Source organism: Poromitra crassiceps, assembly GCF_964638095.1.
Source record: "Poromitra crassiceps genome assembly, chromosome: 23".
NCBI lineage: Eukaryota > Metazoa > Chordata > Actinopteri > Beryciformes > Melamphaidae > Poromitra > Poromitra crassiceps.
In genome coordinates, this window is record NC_139639.1 from 18165926 (window position 1) to 18186588 (window position 20663).

General features: G+C 44.2%; 3 protein-coding genes across 3 annotated transcripts; 1 reads left to right on the forward strand and 2 right to left on the reverse strand.

Moving 5' to 3' along the window:
- Positions 1-3027: 3027 nt before the first annotated feature.
- Positions 3028-4485, reverse strand: cbln12 (cerebellin 12; the record flags this gene model as incomplete). The annotated part of the gene is made up of 3 exons (XM_083659528.1): positions 3028-3225; positions 3549-3668; positions 4195-4485. 3 exons carry the CDS (start codon positions 4483-4485, stop codon positions 3028-3030), a joined length of 609 nt encoding a protein of 202 aa, XP_083515654.1.
- Positions 4486-7225: 2740 nt separating this feature from the next.
- Positions 7226-12513, reverse strand: trim110 (tripartite motif containing 110; the record flags this gene model as incomplete). The annotated part of the gene is made up of 7 exons (XM_083659517.1): positions 7226-7495; positions 7696-7967; positions 8975-9120; positions 9394-9416; positions 10106-10339; positions 11709-11804; positions 12034-12513. 7 exons carry the CDS (start codon positions 12511-12513, stop codon positions 7226-7228), a joined length of 1521 nt encoding a protein of 506 aa, XP_083515643.1.
- Positions 12514-14050: 1537 nt separating this feature from the next.
- LOC310796800 (C5a anaphylatoxin chemotactic receptor 1-like) lies at positions 14051-15049 on the forward strand (the record flags this gene model as incomplete). Its single annotated transcript, XM_083659034.1, has 1 exon — positions 14051-15049. The coding sequence occupies one exon, from the start codon at positions 14051-14053 to the stop codon at positions 15047-15049; it is 999 nt and encodes a 332-aa protein (XP_083515160.1).
- Positions 15050-20663: the final 5614 nt, after the last annotated feature.

A 20663-nucleotide genomic window follows, 5' to 3' on the forward strand; every position in this document is an offset into this window, starting at 1 on the left:
GCGAGCCGGCAGCACACTATGATTTCATTGGCCAAAGGAGCTTTCCCTCATATTATAAGACCGATTCTGGGCGGGACGTGAGCAATAGGCATAGTTAGGTTGAGAAAACAATAAATGCGGCCTAGCTGGGATCGTTCCTGCTATTTTACTGCCACAGACGCCCAAATAACCAGTGTGTAGTCTGTAAATCAATCTGAATGGAGGGAATATACGTTGTTTTGTTCATCTCTGAAGGATGACGCAGTGCATATCCGAATACATGTGAATCATTATGCTATCCCTTATCTAACCCATCGGTTTTCCCAGCATTTTTTTTACACAGAGCCAGAGGAGCCCATATCAACAATGAATGGGAAGATCTTGTGGCATAGCCAAGCCATTACTAAAAATACACACCCCAGTCCCGTGCGCAAACTAATCTACATTCAGGGGTTTATTCTGAGATACAAAGAAATTGCCAGCTTTCCTTTAGGTACTAGCCTACTCTGATGGCTTTTGTGCTTTTAGTGGGCCTGACTGACCAACAGCATGTCTCCAAACTGGTGTATGACCGGGGTTTTGCTGCCCCCTAGTTGGTGGGAGCAGACAGTGAAGTGTGACCGTTCTTTTCGGCTCGGCTCCCAGACTAAATACGTCCATGAGTGTGACTAAACTGACTATTAGTCATTCTAGCAGTTTTGTATCCCTTTTTTCTGTTTTTTTTTTTTTTTTTTTTTTTACCAAGGGGTGTTTCTGTTTGTGTGTGTGTGTGTGTGTGTGTGTGTGTGTGTGTGTGTGTGTGTGTGTGTGTGTGTGTGTGTGTGTGTGTGTGTGTGTTTTCTTCAATACTTGACAATACCTTACCAAACAAATATTATTACAACACCTTTTCCCACTCCCTGATTTCATTTATGTAGGCTACTAGCTTCAAAGACAAAGTGTAAAATAATTTATAGAAAGGAATGGCGCTAGATTCCTAGGGTGGAGACTGGAGATGCCACTTGCCCTCTTCTCCCTACTTACTCCCACCACTTACTCTGGAGATGATGCGCCACTTGTCTTCTTCTCCCTGCTTATACTCCCACCACATAAAAGCCTCAGCCAGGAAGGATTTATGACATCACTGATGACATCACAATTGCTCGAGTGACATCACTAATCACATCACAATTGCTCAAGTGACATCACTGATGACATCACAATTGCTCAAGTGACATCACTGATGACATCACAATCGTGACACACATTGCCACCACAGACACCACTTAGCCAATTTTAACTTAGAGAAGAAGGGGTATTGTTTCTGTCCATTGGGCAAACCCTACATTTTATTCTTGTGGACCTAAAGCTCATAGATATAAATGCTGAGAGAAGTATATTCACAAAATCCTCAATCTATTATCAATGAAGCTGCCTCCGTCTACATTAATATGACACCATGGATTAGAATCTTTTTTCATGAATGATTTTTTGACTGTCCTAAACCATAAAAAATTTGTGTGTGTGTGTGTGTGAGAGAGAGTGGCTGTGTGTGTGTGTGTGCGCGTGCGCACGTGAGAGAGAGATGGTGGTCATGAACCATGGAAGCGTAAGTGACTGGATGTGACAGCACACCACACTTTCTCCATGGCAGCCCTGCAGTGATGTGCCTGCTCGCTCGCCAAAGCCTCCATCTGCCTGCAGCCCTGTGAGGAGTATCCGCTATTCACCACACTGATACTCGGGCCCATGCTGGTGTCTGCCCAGGCCGCGCCAACTCTGCTGGCGAGAGCTATATTTACAAACAGCTGCCATGGCACTGGGTAGAATACCATGGGGGGAAATATTGCATAAGCAGATAAAACTGTCAAACCAATAACATGAATTCGAGTGTGAACTTACTTGTCTCCAAATTGGCTGGATGTAAGAAAAGGAAAGCTGAAGGTACTGATGAGGGACCTGCAGTTGCACTATAAAAAAAATCATATTTTCGTCTGACTAATCTTCAAATAATATTTTAAGATTATTCAAAGAAACCTGTTACAAGTGTGATGTGCTTTATTTTGAGTTGTCACCCCCCCCCCCCCCCCGCGCCCAAAAAGGTGGAACTGCATTGGAAACACATTTGTCCAGACTAATTATAGACATTTTTACCAATGTGGCCAATTTCTATACACTTAGAGCAACATACAAAGGCAAATTGGTATCTGTATTTATTTTAATATTTTTGATATAATGCTTTTTGATATAAATCTTTTAAATGTACATTTGTTGCAGGGGACTAACAAGCAAATAGAGGAACATCAGTCACAAGACACAGCAGAACAAAAAAAGGTTTTAAGTGAGACAGGATGCCATTATGGGACACAGTGGTGTTTCAAACATTTTCAACTGAAATAAGACAAAAACAAAACTAAGATACAGGCTCTTCATTGCACCAAAAGGAGCAGTTCACCCAAAAATGAAAATTCTGTCACCATCTACTCAACTTGAGAGAACCACTCACAATTGACTTCAGTTGTACTAAAGTCAATGGTGACTGGTTTTCTCTCCAGTTGTGCTGGCAACCTCCCTGTGTGTTATATGGACAAACGTCACCTGTGTTTCAACTGGCGTGAGGGTGAGGAGATGACAGATCTTTCATTTTTGGGTGAGCTGTTCTTTAAGCCCACATTGCACATTGCTACTTTAGGAATTTATTACAACAACAATGTCTCTTGCATCCCAAACCTATCAAATATTAATAATGCACAGAAACAGAGAAATCCGAATCCACAGAGAAATCAACATTCACTCAATCTTTTCACCTATTATTTTTCCAAACGTGTTGCTTTTCCCCTCAGGTGAGAAATAAAATTAATTTGCACAATCTTCCCTCCAATTTTTCTGAATCTTTTTTTTTTTTTTTACTCTGCCTTTGATGCAGAGGCTTCCTTTCCTCCTACCCCTTCCCTCTTTATATACTGTAGGCTATTTCTCTCTCTCTCTCTCCACTCAATCGGTCTAACTCGTTCTGGGTCCCACTTCCTCACTGCCCTCGAACCTGCCTCCGTCCGTCCGTCCGTCTCCTCACAAGGGGAAGACCAGGAACCCAGAGAAGGTGGAGTACTTCCATCCCCCCATGAGGTTGCCCCTCTCCAGCTTGAGGTAGGCCTTGTCCCCCCTCTCCATGATCACCAGGCCGGCGTTGGTGGCAGCTTCTCGGGTCACGTCCTGGTCGCCCGCAAAGGCTGAGATCATCGGCCAGCCGTTCAGCATCAGGCTAACCTGGTAGACAAGACACAGAGGGCTTAAAATGTATAGAAGGGAATTTGTTTCTGTCCATTGGGTAAATCCTACATTTAATTATTGTGGAACTAAAGCTCATAGATAGAAATGTTGAGAGAAATATGATTTTGAACTGTCCTGACCTAAAGCATTAACATTGTGTGTGTGTGTGTGTGTGTGTGTGTGTGTGTGTGTGTGTGTGTGTGTGTGTATGTGTGTGTGTGTGTGTGTGTGTGTGTGTGTGTGTGTGTGCGCGTGTGCGTGCGCGTGCATGTGCGTGTGCGTGTGTGTGCGTGTGTGCGTGCGTGCGTGAGGTGTCATACCTGGATCGTTTGTCTATTGTAGGCCTTCACAACATGGAAGTTGAAGCTGTAGACTCCTCTCCTTGGTGCCAGAAAGACGCTGCTCTCTTGGTCAAAGTGATTCCCCACATTCACCAAGATCTGATGCAAATTGGAGGCAGGCAAGAAGGTATGAGAAATTATGAAATTGTAAAAAAGGTGTATGACAAAGAAAAGATTATTTTATGAGATCATCCAAATAGTTTCTGCAGCGTTTTGTAGTCCAAAGATTGCACTGTGGGTCCAAATGTCCAATATTTAATTAACTCACTATCTCCTTTCCCCCTTACTGACAATGCTCTGGTTGATTGTGCACTTTGGATTAAGGCTGAGATGGAAGTATGGGGGCCAACTGTGTTTTTGGTGGTGCAACCAACTTCAATGGAGTTTTCAATGATCTGGGGGTGAGTGGATAATGACTCTGTTTACCTTTATGGGTGAACTATTCTTATTGGTTTGTTTTATACTTCATCTTATTATATAATTTTTTAACTTAAATTTTACCATGGCCATTTGACTTCTCCAGCAAAGCATGGGGTTTACTTAAATCAGGGATGCAAAATGGCACAAACTGAATGCAAAGCAGTGACAAGTTGTTAGCCACTTTCATCAGCGGTCACACACTCACATGGTCGAAGTAGATGATCATGGTGCGATTGCTCATGTCTGTGGGCTCGTGGTTGGTCTGCCGTGTGGCAGAGAAGGCCACCCGGCCGGTGCCGGAGCGGACCGACATTCCCAGGGCGTTCCCGGCGGGCTCGGACGACGGGGTGGAATCGCACACCACCAGGCATTTCCCCTCCAGGACGATAGGCTCCGTGTCGTTCTGCCCCCTGGACCCCAGAGGGCCCCAGAGCAGGAGCACACCCAGCAGCACAGTGAGGTCAAAGCTGACTATAGGGAGTGACCTGGGATGCATGGCGGATCCTGGGATGTTTAGCCGTATTTCTCTAATAGATTCTACTTTAGAAGGCCGGAGGTGTGAATAGACATGCTATGGGAAGAGAAACTGTTGAAATGTCTCAAAATAATTCTGTCACGATTCAGCGATGATGCCAGCAAATTCCGAACAAGGTTACGATAGAAACTCCAACTCTAACCTCCACTCAGTCACTTTTTGCCTAGTTCCAACAAAAGTTAGTCAACATGTGTCTCAGCAACAGTAAATCTAACAGGTCAACAATCAAATGATATTCAGACAATATTCAGAAGTATTCATTGGCCATAACTTCAGCTATTCCACTTCTATTCTCCTTTTTTTCTTGTCCCCCCCCCGTGCCCCGCAATATCTATCTCTCCTTTCTCTACAGTAGATTACGTGCTGGTTGGGCACTGTGCCTGGGTGTGGAAGTCGACTTCTTCAGCAAACACAACCTGGGAGGGAGGCATGGGAGAGAGAGAGACAGTATGGGAAGGAGGAGGGGGGGGGTTAGAGAAGATAGGGTAAGGTCAAGTGACATCACACTGGGCTCCGACACTGAGCTTTGATGCAGGCTGGTAGAGAAGGAGGAGACGTGAGCGAGAGAAAAGAGATGAGGTAAGGCTTTGGACGGCTGTCAGGGGAAGGATGTAGCATCCAGGAGGGCGCGAGAAAGAAGGAGTGGGGGAACAACTCCACTGAGTGACCATCTGTCTTTTACACGTCCCCCCACCCTCCCTCCCAATGCTGCACAACATGCACCCCCCCCCCCCCCCACACACACACACACACACACTCCCCCTCGCTCTCTCTTCTGTTTCACACTCACGATACATGCATATTTTTATTTTTCCCTTTCATTTTTAATTTTCTATGCACATTCCCACGGTGATTGCCCCCCCCCCACTCAATTAAGCCTACAGTAATTGGAATGAAATGTTAATCTAGAACAGAGCCATTTGTGCCTTCAGATGATGCCACTAAATTAAAGCATTTAATCCAATACAGCTCAGTATAGTTTATACTGCGAGGGTTTCTTTTTCCAAGATTAGCAACAACATATGTACAAATATTTTTTTTCTCACTCTTATAAAACTTATTTAAAGACACACAATTATAGCTGTTTTCCCCCTTTCTGTCTTTTTAAATGCAGAATTCACATTGTTTCCATGCTATTTTTGGTCAAATTATTGCCATAATATATCTACTAAAAATTACTAGACAGGTATTTCCTACTTGCAGTACAATCCTAGCATTTAAGTTCATAAAAAAAGAAAAAAAATTATATCACCTGTTTCCATGTGTTCGATGCACTTCTAGTATTCCATTTCAGGTGAAAATTATTGTTTTGTCGGAGGCGGAGTAATACGCTCAAAAATCCTTGTTGTCTTGCTCTTCTTTCACATTCTTTCACAACATGCCACTCTGTTTTAGCATAACCATGCCAGAGTATGTTCTAATATCTCTCTCTCTCTCTCTCTCTCTCCCTCTCTCTCCCGCTCTCTCTCCCCTCCCTCTCTTTTTCTGTCTGTGCTTCTTTCTCGCCCGGGTTGTTACATCCGCCCACTCACCTTTACAGGGAAATAAAGAAAATAGGCAGACAAACGAGGCATCTGAGCGGCTTCAAAGAGGAAATGTACCAAGTTGAAGTGACAGTTGGAAAAGCCTTTTTTTCCCAGTGATATGCAATCAAATCAAAGAATCTTCTACGCTTGTGCGCCTTCAAGCGGAGTTAAATGGATCAACCTCTTGCTCTTTTAGCACCTTTGAATGAAAACATTTCCAGCTTCAGTGCTTTCCATAGCTTGTTCATTTCCTTTACAATATAAAGCCGTGTACGTACTGTGTTAAGGTATAACGCTAGACTAGGCTTACAGTATATGCATCAGTTGCTCAACGTAGAAATTGGTTCAATGTTAGAGCAGATGAATGCATTATGAACAAAGTCCAGTCATGGACAAGCCACCTGATGAGAAGCTAATGACCTAGATACACTTCCATGGGACATAATTCAGTTCACTATTCACACAAAAAAAGTTGCAGCTGACAAAACTATTTCTGGCATAAAAGTAAAGCTCATTATGAAATAATACTGAAGTTAACTCCAATCACAAGACCTTTTCTTACAAAACAGCAATATTCTGGAGCTGTCAGTCATCTGTAGGTTTGCAACATTGTGGAATGAGCATCAGATAGCAATCTTACAATCCTATTCCAAAAAGGATTTGTTAGACTACTAACCCTTCATTTGCTCTCTGGCCTTGAGCCACTTGTGTTATTGACAAGCACAATGGATGTAACTCAGCCGGCATGCATCCACACACTCAGCAAAGTTATCGAAGTCCCACAGTGGGTTAAGAAATCATCGCCACCTTGTGGTGAGGCTGGGGAAGTAGACATGACTGGCGTCGCCGTCCCCACAGTTCAAGTCATCACCAGCGGCACTCTGTTTCAGAGCTGTATAGTTTCTCAGATGACAAGAAAAGGCCAAAGCTTAAAAAACAAAACATTTGTCCCATTCTCACCAATTGTAACAAGATGCTCAAATTATTACTCACAAATTCACAACCCTACTAATTGTGCTGAATGCTATTATTCTGAACATTCTCCATTGGAAGTAATCTCCAGAGAAGTTCCATAGTTGAGTTCTCTTGGCATGGCCTTGCCTCTAGTTGAGGTTCAAACCGGCATGGTGCCCGGCATCAGCCTGATCCTCGCTATCTATACTTCATCCTCCACCTCAGACTCTGACGATGGCGATGCGGCTGTGGAGCTCAGGTTTGTAGAGGCCGAAGCCCAGGCACACAGGCCGGGTGAAGGTGGTGGAGAAAGTGTGGAGGTGGGCCAGGCCGCCAGAGGGCCCCACCTCAGAGAAGGTGACGGTGCCTGCGTCGTAGTCCAGAGCCACGCCCACTCGGTTGCCGCTCATTTGGTAGGCGAGGCGGGTCTTCCTGCGGTTGTGCCAGGCCGCAAGCTTCCTGTCATGCTGCTGTGTCAGGCTCCATGACACCTGCACGTTAAAGACAGGTATTTTAATCAAGAAACCAGTTTTCCATTTGCACCTTTAAAGAGCAACCTCTCTGTGTGTTATACAGTATGTACAAACTTTGCTATGCGCTACCACCAAACCAACCAGCTAACACATAACTATACAACCACAATACAATTATTAACCATTTATAAACGGAGTGAATCCAAATCTGAATATACCTTGTTGTTCCCAAAGGCATTGCCCTCTTTCCCCTTCCGCCCAATGCATCTGTAGCAGACACCAATATCCCAGAATCCCTCAGCCTCCAGCTCCCAGTAGTGAGTCCCAGAGGAGATGCTCTGGACAGTGAGGACCTGCGCCCAGTGGTCAAAACGCTCTGCGTGAGCCGCACAGAGCAGGCGGGCTTTAGCCCGCGTGACCGAGCGCAGGTCATCAGAGATGCTCAGGAGAGGATGGGCAGAGTTGGTGTCAAGAGTCAACGGGCTGGGTACTGTGTCGAAGGAAAACAACAGAAGAAGAACCAGTTATGGTGTAAACCAGAGCCGTATAATAGAAGAGTTCCCACATCTCCATTCACTCCAATGGACCAGTTTTTTTCCAGGAAGTAGAAAGTGGAACTCTTGAGTAAAAAAAAGCAGCACTGTCGAGTTGCAGCAAAATAGACAGTTTGTGTTGTACTTTGAAAGGGTTTTCCCCCCCTTGAATCAAATTGTACATCATCAGCTTTATTTTAACATGCAAAAGTAGCGCGAGACCCATTCCTGGCTGTTCATTGGCTAATGAGTCTTGCATTTTGGTCCTCCGCTGACGCCACTCTCTCTCTAGAGGACACTAGTGTAAACAAGAGCTTTACTTCCTGAAACGCCTTTGACACAGTGATGGTAGGTGACTTTTTATAGGTCAACCTGCAGGAAACACACCCATGTAGGAGAAGGTGCTATGTGTACCCTTAGACCCGCTATACTTGATTCCCTGTAATTTTAATATAATTTGTGGACTCAAATAAAGCATTAAAATAGATAGATAGATAGATAGATAGATAGATAGATAGATAGATAGATAGATAGATAGATAGATAGATAGATAGATAGATAGATAGAGTACATACATACATACATACATACATACATACATACATACAGGTACATACATACCGGTACATACATACATACATACATACATACATACATAACATACGATGAAGAAAGAAGATGCCTAAAATAAATTTTTAATTGATGTTAGGGCTCAATATTATTGTCTTTCAGTGGAATCATATGGTGATTTTGGGATGTTGCGAATTTGATTTAACATGTGATTTTGCATAATGTGAACCATGTATATATCGACATCGGGGGGAAATCCTTATGATTATTGTGATGCTGATATCAACCATATCGCCCAGCGGTAATTGATGTACCTGATCAAGTCAAACTTAACAGGCCATTGATAAGAGAGTAAACCAAACAGGCTATGGATGCATCGACCGTCTCCACTCACATAGGTCTCTCTTGAGCTCGCTGAGGCAGCGCAGGGTCGCGGTGATGAACTCGCGATACTTGCTCTCCACGTCCTCCAGAATGTACTTCCTGTCCAGACTGACAGGGTCAGGGGTGAAAAGGGGGCAGTTCAGGTCTGCTACCAACCTGGGAGGCAACAGCAGAACACACAGGAAAAAAACACTGCATTGTCATTTTTGACAATAAACCATATAGCCTACTCAAGGTCACTGGTTAGAGCAATGACATACTGTAACTGCATTTCTTCTCAAACTCACTCTCCCTCTCTCTCTCTCTCTCTCTCCCCCCCTTTCTCCCTCTCCCCTACATGGACACTCTCCTAACACGCACACCTACACACACACAAACACAGCCAAGAACATAACCCCGCACAGTCAAATTAATTCGTTTTATACTTACTTCGAGTCATCTGCTTGAAAAGCCTGCGGAGAGAGGAAAGTGTCAAGGACAGCAGAGAAAAGAAGCATTCACAGAAATATGATGATTTACAGCATAAAGGCCCCATGTGTCTGCCCAGGTAGACAGAACAGCAAACAGATTACAAGTTTAAATCCTCACTCAATTTAGTGAAATATAATGTTTCTCTCTCTTTCCTCTGTGAAAGATGTATTTATGTCTCTGATTATTGTTTTTTCTTGCATGCAAGCTAATACATTACAAATGACAAAACCAAGGCAATTGTAATATCACAGGTAAACAGGTATATCTGACACCTGGTCTGCAGATTTATCATTAGATCAAACTGAATCTATGCACTTCAGGTGGGTAGACCTTTTAACAATAAGCTGCTTTTTACCATTTACAGCATAAATAATACTCAATTATTCTCTTTTTTGAATCCCTATTCTATATTCTGTCGTGGATTTTATTAATAATGTTTAGCAAGTCAAGACAGCCTCTCTTAGAAGTGGAACTTCATGGAATTAATTTTTTTTTCTTGTCATTCCAATTCCAACTCCAACTCCAACTCCAGCAACTGAATTGGACTTTACCATGCATTGTCAATTCAATTCAATCATGAATTGAATACTCCTAATATCAAAGTAAACAATAGGAATTCTTGTTACAAGCAGTACATGACCCCGGTCTCTTTCTGCTTGTCGAGCCTTACCCAGATGAGCAGGAAGGGGTCTGTCTCTGTCAGCAGCGAGGCCAGGTAGTGCTGGATGCTCTGCGTGTGGCTCAGGTCCTCCCTGACCTTGGAGCACTCCTCCTGGGTGCGCTCTGTGGCCTGTTGCCTCTCCCCCTGGGTGAGCTCCCTCAGGGCTGCCAGCAGCCTCTTCACCTGGACCTGCAGGGTCGAGCCCAGCCGCTCCACCTGGGCGTCGTGGGCCTCCCAAGAGTCCTGTGGGCCGGAAGAAGTGGTGGATATTAGATTTGTTCGGCTGTCGACTGAAATCCGGAAGCGCTTGTTTCAGTCTGCTCCGAGTTTCAGATGGGTGGAGTTTTTCCCTGTATGAATGAATGAATTACTTTATTCTGGATAAGTGTGATAAGTGTGATGGAAAAGTGTGACACTTGTTTCCATCATGGTCCCTGGTCTTGTAAAAACATGACATACAATAACATAATAACATCAGGTAAACAATACAGAACAATCAAGGATAAGAGGAACAGGAGACATAAACCAACATACCATAACACCGGGAGACTCACGTGTTACTCTAGTTTGCTCAATAAGAATTTCTTCAGAAGGTTTGTAAAACCATTCAGAGAATTAGTAGACTTAATTTCATTAGGGATCTTATTCCACTCCTCTCCCCCCGTATAGAGAAATGTACTTCTTCCTACTTTGCTCTTCGATTGGGTAGTTTCAAATCTGCTACACTGGCTCTTGTGTTCCGGCTATGGATACTGGAACATACTGGAAGTACTTAGTGAAATAATTAGGACAGAGGTCATGTCATATTTTATAAACCACGATAAGTTTAAACTGTTGTACTCTGCTTTGTACGGGGAGCCAATTTAAATCGTTAAAATGAGATGGGCTAATGTGTGTTCTTGGACTGAGGCGAAGGATGACCCTCATTAGTTTGTTTTGGCCTTTTTAGAGCCTGTCTTGATTTTTTTGTGATGCCACTGTACTAGGATATACAGGTGTAGTCATAGTGAGATTGAATTAAGGACGTAGCTAACTTCCTCATTGTCTTCTGATCCAGGAACTTAGATATTCTTGCTAAATACTGAATTTTCCCAGTGACAGAGAGGGCCATGGCTTCACTCGTCATACACTGATCCAGTGTTACAAAACACTTATCTTGTAACATGACACCATTACATTCTACAGAAAAACTAGGTTGGTTCCTTAGTTTATACTTAGATCCAAAAACAATACATTCAGATTTTCCTAGATGCAGGGACAAGTTGTTGTCACATAGCCAGCTGCTTACTCACTGCAGCTCTTCACCTAGAGACTTTCCAGCTGCATCTAAGGAGTCTCCAGTTACTAGCAGAGCAGAGTCGTCCGCGTACAGAAACAAAGGACATACATGGAGCCTCCATGTCGTTTATGTACAATAAAAATAATAAAGGACCGATTATGCTTCCCTGGGGGACACCACAGGTAAGGTCTAGATAGGTGTAAGGCTTGATTCGTTCCTTTCTGTCAGACACAATGAGGCCCTCCTCCAACCCATTTGAATTTTGGGCAAACCTTCATGTTGCATATTTGGCCTGTACACAGTTTAAACATGCAATGAAGTGTTTTCACTCACAGCCATGATGCGGTCAACATTCTGATGCTCTTTGAGGATTCGCTCTCCATCTTGCAGCTTCTCTTCTGCTTTCCGGAGCAGGGTCTGGAGAATGATCTTCAGAAATACACATATTTGAACAACCACACAGACAGACACAGACAGACAGACAGACAGACAGACAGACAGACAGACAGACAGACAGACAGACACACACACACACACACACACACACACACACACACACACACACACACACACACACACACACACACACACACACACACACACACACACCCCTTTGCAGAAACACACATACGCACACTTAATCATTTTTCCAGCTAACCTTCAGATCTTCTTCCACCTGTTTCAGTGCCTTCACTTTGTGCCGAGCGTGGCCTCCCTCCAGCAGGCAGTCAGAGCACATGTACACCCTCTCATCGGTGCAGTAATAGCGGAACATCTCCGTGTGTGCCGGGCACCTCCGCTGAGCCAGGTCCCCCAGCGGATCCACCAACAGGTGGGTACTGAACGCCGGCCTCTCCAGATGGGGCTGCAGATGCTGGGCACATAGCGACACCTCACACCTCAGGCAGGTCTTTACGGCCGCGGGCGCCCGGCTTCCCTTGGCCTCAGGGGGGCAGCAGTCGCACTGCACCTCGCCGTGCTCCTCCTGGCACTGGGGGCAGGTGAAGTGACCTTTGCCCCCGGCCCAGACCTCGCGGATGCAGGCGGGACAGAAGCTGTGGCCGCAGGGCAGAGGGTGGTTCTGGCTGAAGACGTCTCGGCACACAGAACACGTCAGCTCCTCCTCCAGGGACGCCATAGGTGCGCTGGTCTACCTGAGCCCCCTGATGGACCCTTTCATAGTGTGTGTGGCTCTGTGTATACAATTAAGGCACCTGTGTCTGCTACGCAAGACTATTATATGTAATGGTTCAAGAATGTATACAGGAGAGAGACATCAAAAACCCACATTAGATTACATTCACATAGAAAGATGGTCTACTCTAGATGGTTTTGTCTGACACTCAACTTTCAAGCAGCACAATTTGCACTGCAGCTAGTGATCCTTACATAACCATAGGTGCTAAGCATATCTAACCAGTCGTCAGGTTGTGGACCTGTGCAGCACCGACTAACAGATGACATACACAATGAGGTAAGTGTTGGCTCTAGTATTGAACCAGTGGGAAGCCCTCACTTCACTCCAACTGTGCTCTTAGATATTAATCCTGTCTCCTGGGCTTTTGCCTACTGCTGTCTATGAATAGAATATCTTACCATGTAAGCGCTAATAGTAGGAAATACAGATACAACCTTCCTCCGTTTTCTGTCAGGCAATTTTATGAACGGGGAACTAAATGACTTGCTAGTTATCTCACAGGAGGCCAAAAGGTTGTAACACTGACCCAGAGAGCAGTGTTAACTCCACTGTTGCATTGGAGGGATCAGGAGATCATCCTTGCCTGCTGCGTGGCCTGTTTACTGTCTCCATGTGCTGCAGACTCGCATGTTTAACCACCGAATATTTAAATTAATCTGGCCTACAGTAGTATTTTGTAATGTATCCAGAATGAAGACAGGATTTCTTACCTGCTGGTGTGCTAGTATTTGTGGAGTGTGGCCATCTGTGATCTTGTGTGTCGTCTGAGTGTGTTAGCATGTTGATCGTAGAGGCTAATCCCATGGGATCTACCTCCCCTCCCATGCCTGCTTTAACCCACTGAACTCATGACCCTGCAAGACAGTGTGGGGGGCAGGAGGGGTGGGGCAGATTATTAGATAACAGTTTTCCACTAAATCACTGCTCACAAGTGTAATAATAATAATAATAATAATAATGATAATAAAATGATAATAATACTACTACTATTACTACTAATAATAATATTACTACTACTACTAATAATAATAGTAGTAGTAGTAGTAGTAGATTGCATTTATATAGCGATTTTCTAAGTGCTCAAAATGCTTCACATGGGGGGACTCCACTCATCCACCACCGATGTGTAGCAGCCACCTGGGTGATGCACAGCAGCCAGTTTGCACCAGAGCGCTCGTCACACATCAGCTATCACGGTGGAGAGTTGAGGACTGAAAGAGCCAATTAGATATCGAGGTATGATTAGGTGGTCATGATGGCAGGAAGGCCTGTTTGGGAATTTTCATTTGCTTGGTATTTTGACTTTCTTTTTCACAGGAATTGACAAGAGGGTGTAATATCTGATTACCGCCTAATATTAGGCAATACAGAAGCTCATCATGCTTATTCAGCATGGGTGGAATCCAATACTGTAGCTGCAACTTCACTCTGACTACACAGCTGGAAGCATCAAGGTTGATAGCTCAACAGCTTCCAGATGGATGGGATGTATAACAGTACGTTTCCTTGTGGTAAGGACCCTCCCTACTACACAAGCACCATAGGCATTGTGGTGGATGGGGTGATCTTCTTCGTTGGACTACCTTCAGTCTGCCTGGCTGGCTACGCCCTGCTCTCCCTACTCAAGAAGGACCGAGCAGCTCCAATCTTTGCCATAAACTTGCTCCTGTCAGACCTCCTTCAGATCAGCATCACCATCGTCTTTATCGTCAACAGGTTCTTTGATGATGCCTTCCATCCCTTCGTCAGAGCCCGCTGTCTCACGCGGCTGTTCGTCCGCACAGGCATGTGCGCCAGCTTGGGTTTCATGGTGCTGATCTCACTGGAGAGGTATTTACTGGTGGGATGCCCATTTTGGTATCGCATGAAGAACAATGTGAAGCTCCCCATCCTGATCTCCATTTGTCTTTGGACCCTGTCGCTGACCTATGCCACTCTGGATTACGTCTTCTTGACCAACCCCAGGTTCTCGTTGTTGCTGTTCTCGTCCATCTGCCTCCTCCCTGGCCCCTTTCTCACGGGCTTCTCTGCAGCCACGTGGAAGGTCCTTCACAAGAGTATGGCCATGAGGCAGAAAGCGAGGGACAGAAGGAGAGTTATTGGCACTCTGAGTCTGGTTTTGGGGATATACATAGTTATGTTCCTCCCCTTCAGTTTCAGGAACCTCTACTACTCTCTAAAAGGCAATACGGACACAGAGGACTCAGTCAGGGATTTGTCGTCCGTTTTGACCAGTGCGCTGGTCTACCTGAGCCCCCTGATGGGCCCTTTCATCTATATCTTCATGAGGATGGGCAGAAAGGACACAGTGGAAGCATTCCCCTGCTGTAGGAGGCTGCTGAAGCTCATGGAGTGGCTGGGCGAGCTAACAGAAAGTACTCAGGGAGAGACTGGTTCAAAAAACAGAAGACTAGGGATGTCCGTCTCCATCACTGAGGCCAATGCGATAACCATCTCGATGAAATCAATAATCTGATAGATTACAGTAAAGATACATAATGAAGCAACTACCAATGCGATACAATACGATCAGGGCTTGAAATGAACACTTACCAAATGCGGGTAAAAATGTAGCTACCATTACTGTGGCGAGTAACATTGTAAAGTTACTAGCCAATTTAGCTGGTGGTGAACCAAGCTCTAAATAGCACTGCATCTGTTTCAATCAGGCTGCGAAAACACCTCCTAGTCCGAATGCTACATTTTGCGTGAGACCGCGGCTATCCAAAGCGGTGTTGCCAATTTGCTAACTTGTCAGAACCCCTTGCGATGTATGGAAGCACTGTGTAATGACTTGGTTATGCTCGCGCAAGGCACAGAGCGCACAGTGCGGACCTCTGCCAATTAAGGAGCTTGTTTGCTTGTAAGCTTGTTTGTGAGACTTGAGCCAGATCCAGGTCCGCTCCAACATGTAACAGGCTCTGAAAGGTAAGGAAGACCCGCTCTACCTTGGCTACACCGCTCCATGAGGCTTCATGAAAATCTGGCCAGTAGTTCTTCTGTAATCATCCTGAACCGGCCCACCAGAAGGTCCAATCCCGCCCACTGGATGACTTTGCAGTGTGAAAATTGCACTGAGAAGTCCTTCAATCCAATTTGATGCACTTGTGAAGGCTATGGTACCAGGTTTCAGGAGCAAGTTAAATATTAAGTAGCCTATTCATGTTGTATTCATCACAAAAATGGTCAACTATTTTCAGTACTTTTGAATATAGAGAATTGCACAGTTGGTGTCAGTTGTAAAACGTGTTTAGTGTAAAATAAAGGCTACCTGTACTTGTTTACACTAAAATAAATGGGAAAATCAAGTACTATATATGCAGCGCATTTTTGGTTCACAAACGCTGACATTCAATGTATTCATGGTTTGCAGAAACTTAAAATACCAACATTTTATTCTGGCGACTGGGCTGCAATGTGAGAGCTGCAACTGAAACTGAGTTTTTCACGAGAGTTCTGTTGTTTAGTACGGAGTAATGTTTAGTCAAGAGTAATCTGTTTCTCACATGCTGCCCTGAACTGCTTTGTTTAATTTCTTATCCCATAAACTGAGGCTGCAAGGCCTTTCTTTTACGTAAAGTCACAATGAAACCGCATTGTGATAGCATCTTGCTTTCTCAATCTGATGTATTTCCTGTTGAAACAGGATGTTAGGGTTGGACATAGCACATAGGACATAAAACTGTAAATCAATGGATACCAGTTAGGGAGAGAAAAGCAGTTTTATTTGATGGGAAGGGAGGAGGGGTAGGACTGTTCAAAAAAAGAAAGATCTGTGATCGTTTTATTGATTGGATTTATGTTGCCTCCTGGTCGTAAATGAAGTAACCACTACATATTTTCTGATTTCCTGGAAGTAAAAATAATGAGATTTTGATTTAAATGAAATGTACATTATCAGTTAAATTCATTATTACTGTTACTATTATTATTAGTGCTAGCAGTAGTAGTAGTCATCATAGTATGTGGGAGTAGATATACAGTATCACAGTTTTAAAGCACACAAGGGCAATTTGAAACTTTACAGATATAGACTGCTTCATGTAGGTATTAATTCATGCTAGTATGAATATCAAAACTGAGGCAAACAATTAATTTATCTATAACCTGATCATTTCTGAAGGGAATAAAAAATGCTGATGCAAAACCTGGCTCAACCTTATGCCTATATTTTTTTGTCCTTGAGAGACACCTAGTGGCTTTATGGTTATATAACATAAATTATGACACACTGGCACTCACTCGTGTCGGCCAAGAGACTGTGCGCACATGGTTATGAGATGGCATGACAACGCTTGCACTGGGTCATGTTGACCAAAGTCATGCTGTTCAAGCCATATATCAGACTCCTTTAGTACAGTGAGCACCCATTGGCACAATTTACAAGTACCAATAAATGATCCACAGATGCTCAAACCACTATAGCGTCAAATAAAATAAAAACTTCCTTAGCAACTCTGTTAAACTGAGAAGGATTAAAATGGTTATTATATAGAGGGCATCACACACACTTTAGGAATTCTGAACAATTTAGCACACAAACAGCTCTCTGCAATTAAACTAGAGAAACAAGGCTAGCCTACTCTGTAGACTTTAGTAACTATTACATTTGTCTGACCTTGAGGTCAGACAAATGATAAGTAATTATCTACCATAGATTGATTTAAACACAACATGATTCAAGCTATTCAGAGTTCATGTAAGCTAGGAGGGTTATTGTGCTTTTGGCTTTACCTGCACTGTAAATCCTGTGTTAGATACAGGTGAATTTATTTATTGTTGTTTTGCTGTTATTGGCTTTGAGTGTGCTAGGGCTGTGCTGTAAATCCTGTTGAGGTGCAGGTATGATAGTTATTATTCTGGCCTTAATTGTGCATATGTGCGCTATGAGGGGGGGGGGGCTTTGTGCATGCAAGCCCAGGGGCCCGTCATAATCCGCCTATGCATACAGTATACAATTTGAATCACTTGAAGCGTTAAATAGTCGTTCATTAGCAGCTGACAAACTACAAGTGTTTCTATAGTCGGGGTCATATCACTTGGCCCTTCCACAGCCCAGCTCTTCATGGGGCTGTAGCCTATATATGGAGTCATAATAAGCTTCAGTATTGCAATTAGCCTAATTGTCAGTGACTTTTAGCCAGCTGTTGGTTAGCTGGCCTAAAGAAGTTGCAGGGCAGTGAAGTATCTTTGGCATTGGACTTTGGCAGCTTGAGATAAAACCCTCACACAGTTGAATCTCCATACAAAGCAATGGACCCATTTGATTCTGAGATAGTGGGCATGCCTTCAAGTTATTGGCTGTAGCACCAAACAGCTCCCTGTAGATTTAAGAGCCAAAGAACCACTGTTTGGTAGTAGTGTTAAGCACCGCCCCTATACCTACGGTGAAAACAGGCTATAGCCTATTTTGACAAGCGCCTCTTTGTCTGTGTAGGCCCAGTAGGCGGCTAACATGAAATGCGAAACGAACGCATATCTATTGAGGAATCAATGGTATAGTGCCAAACCCATTCAATCAGTCTATTTCATCTTGTTATCGTTTGAACAGCTCACACGTCACCAGATAAGCAGTAAACATATCTGGATTGAATCAAGCCAAGTGACGGGAGCGTTATTTTTGGGGTCCATAACGTTCCGCACCTGTATAGCCTAAATCACATAATATTCAATCCTGCATTTGAAGTGTCTGCATGGGCCTGCAGCGCAGCCCAAGCTATGTGAGATCATGCACACAGAGCCAATGTGGAGGTAGTCGTGGTCACCGCTTCCCCGAGGACCGTCTGGCAGCGAGTGCCATTAATTATAAGAGACAGGGAGACAGACAGATAGACAGACAGACAGACTAGTACCGCAGAGAGTGCAGACAGACAGGCCGGACAGGAGCAGGCCGTCCCCGACAAATACAAAGAGGGGAGGGAGACTCAGGACGGCCGAGAAAAAAATTCAAGCCCCCGTTCGGTAGGCGAACACGGGGCTATCTTCACCTCCCCCGCTTCCCCCCGCCAGTGGACTAAAAGCAAATTACATCCATGCATTATCACCATTTATTTAGTTATAAGAGAAAAAGAGACACGATTGGCGACGGAGATAAATAATTGAAAAAATGCGGCGGTCCGACTGCGCATCCCTGGGAGTGAATCGGGAAATGCTGCGCCAATGTCCCGGCTGAGAGACGGAGAGCCTCTTGCCCAACATAAGCCTCTCTTTTACCCCTGTCTGTCATTTCACAAAAACGCTGCCAAAAAAAACATCCTTCCAAACATGGTAAGTTGTTTTTGTGTTGTATTTTGAAGGGGCTATGCCGACGACGACCGATGGGGGGTGAAATAGACATCCGGGACTTATATTTTTGAGAAGTCATAATATTTTATTAATCATAACTTGTTATGATGTGGGGAGCGCGCAGGCGTGCAACAGGTCGCCGTACAGTAGCGGGGACGCGCAACCATATCGCCGTTTTTTGCGCTTGTTCCCAAACATTGCTGTGAAATGTCCGGTCATCGTATAGAGGCGATCTTATTGGCAAGATGGCACGAAAAAATGCGACTGCTTTGTTGGCACAATGGAAATCTAATGAAAAGCAATGTTATTGTCTATTTTTGCCTAGTTAACAACTGTTGGAGTTATATTTTCTTTCTTTTTGACAGTGCTGGCATTAGGCTATAGGTTAATGACGTTTATGGTTTATATATTTTTAAAAGCCTCTATGTCGAACGGTATAGGCTATGCGTTCACATAGCGTATAAGGCCACATTATTAGCAAGTAAATCGAGGGAACCACTGCTTGATGTTTATATTGGCCTATAGAAATTACATATGAGGGCAGTGTGAAAACAGTGAATTAATATTAGGCCGAACATTCTAACTAACGCAGCCTAATAAATTAATATCCACTAACAAGGCATTTTAATCTTTTAAGTAGCCAATATGCATATGCCAATGCGTGGTTAAAAAAAATCATTGCATCATTACAGAACTGCATTACCAAAAGGCATAACACTTTATATCGAACCTTGGGTGCATTTTAGTATATTTTGTTCAATCTTTAGGGGACAGAGTAGGAGGAGGGGGGGGGTCACAGGGCCCAAGCGAAAAATAATTGTTCTCAGTCACTATGGCTGTGTCTTTCTGACTAGCCTACCTCTCTCTCCACGTGGTAAGCAGTCGGGATGAGGGTGAAAAGGGAGCATTGTGTGCTTCTAGTCAGTGGCCTTATGTGTTGGAGAGGCTCTGAGAGGGTGATGCTCACTCAGCTGTGCGCCCTCAGCGCCATTGTTGCAAATTCCTCTTCATTTCAGCCGCCCTGTTTACTGAGCTCACACACACTGATGTATCACCAACCAACCCCCCGCAAACCACACACCTTTTCAGGGATAAGGTGACCGACCTGTATGTGACACTGGGGTGCGAGGAGCAATGTCACAAAAATATATATGCATAACTCGATATAATGAACTGAGTTGGCGGTGCGTTTTGCGCCCACCTGTGCGCACATCTGTCATACACACACACATATAGAGAGAGAGGGGTAAGGGAGGGAGGGAGGGGAGGAAGCACTGATTGCAACTGTGAGTTTTTATAGACTCATATTACCAGTCGCAGGCCCAGGCTAGGGCTATTATGTGATGAACTTAAGCGTCAATGTATGAGGGTTTACTAAAGAGAGGCAGTGGAGGGACTCTTGGCTCAAAAGAAGGGGTGTTCACTCGCCATTTGAATGCAAAGTAGTGGATGAACAAGTGGGCTGTGTGTGTGTGTGTGTGTGTGTGTGTGTGTGTGTGTGTGTGTGTGTGTGTGTGTGTGTGTGTGTGTGTGTGTGTGTGTGTGTGTGTGTATGTGTGTGTGTGGAAGAGAAGAGAGAAGAGGAGGGCCAACGGTGAGTTTTGAGAAAAGGGGGGACTTGTTGAGAGAAACTGTCACACATGCCTCTTTGGCACTTTAGTCTTCAACAAGTTGTCCTCTTTCCTCCTCTGCACCACGATGCCACCAATGTGGACCTGCTTTATCATTAAGACTCACCGGCCAATGTCACACTTTTGTGAAACATAGGCCTAAAAGACTTCAGCATTTGTTTTCTTTTGTTTTCT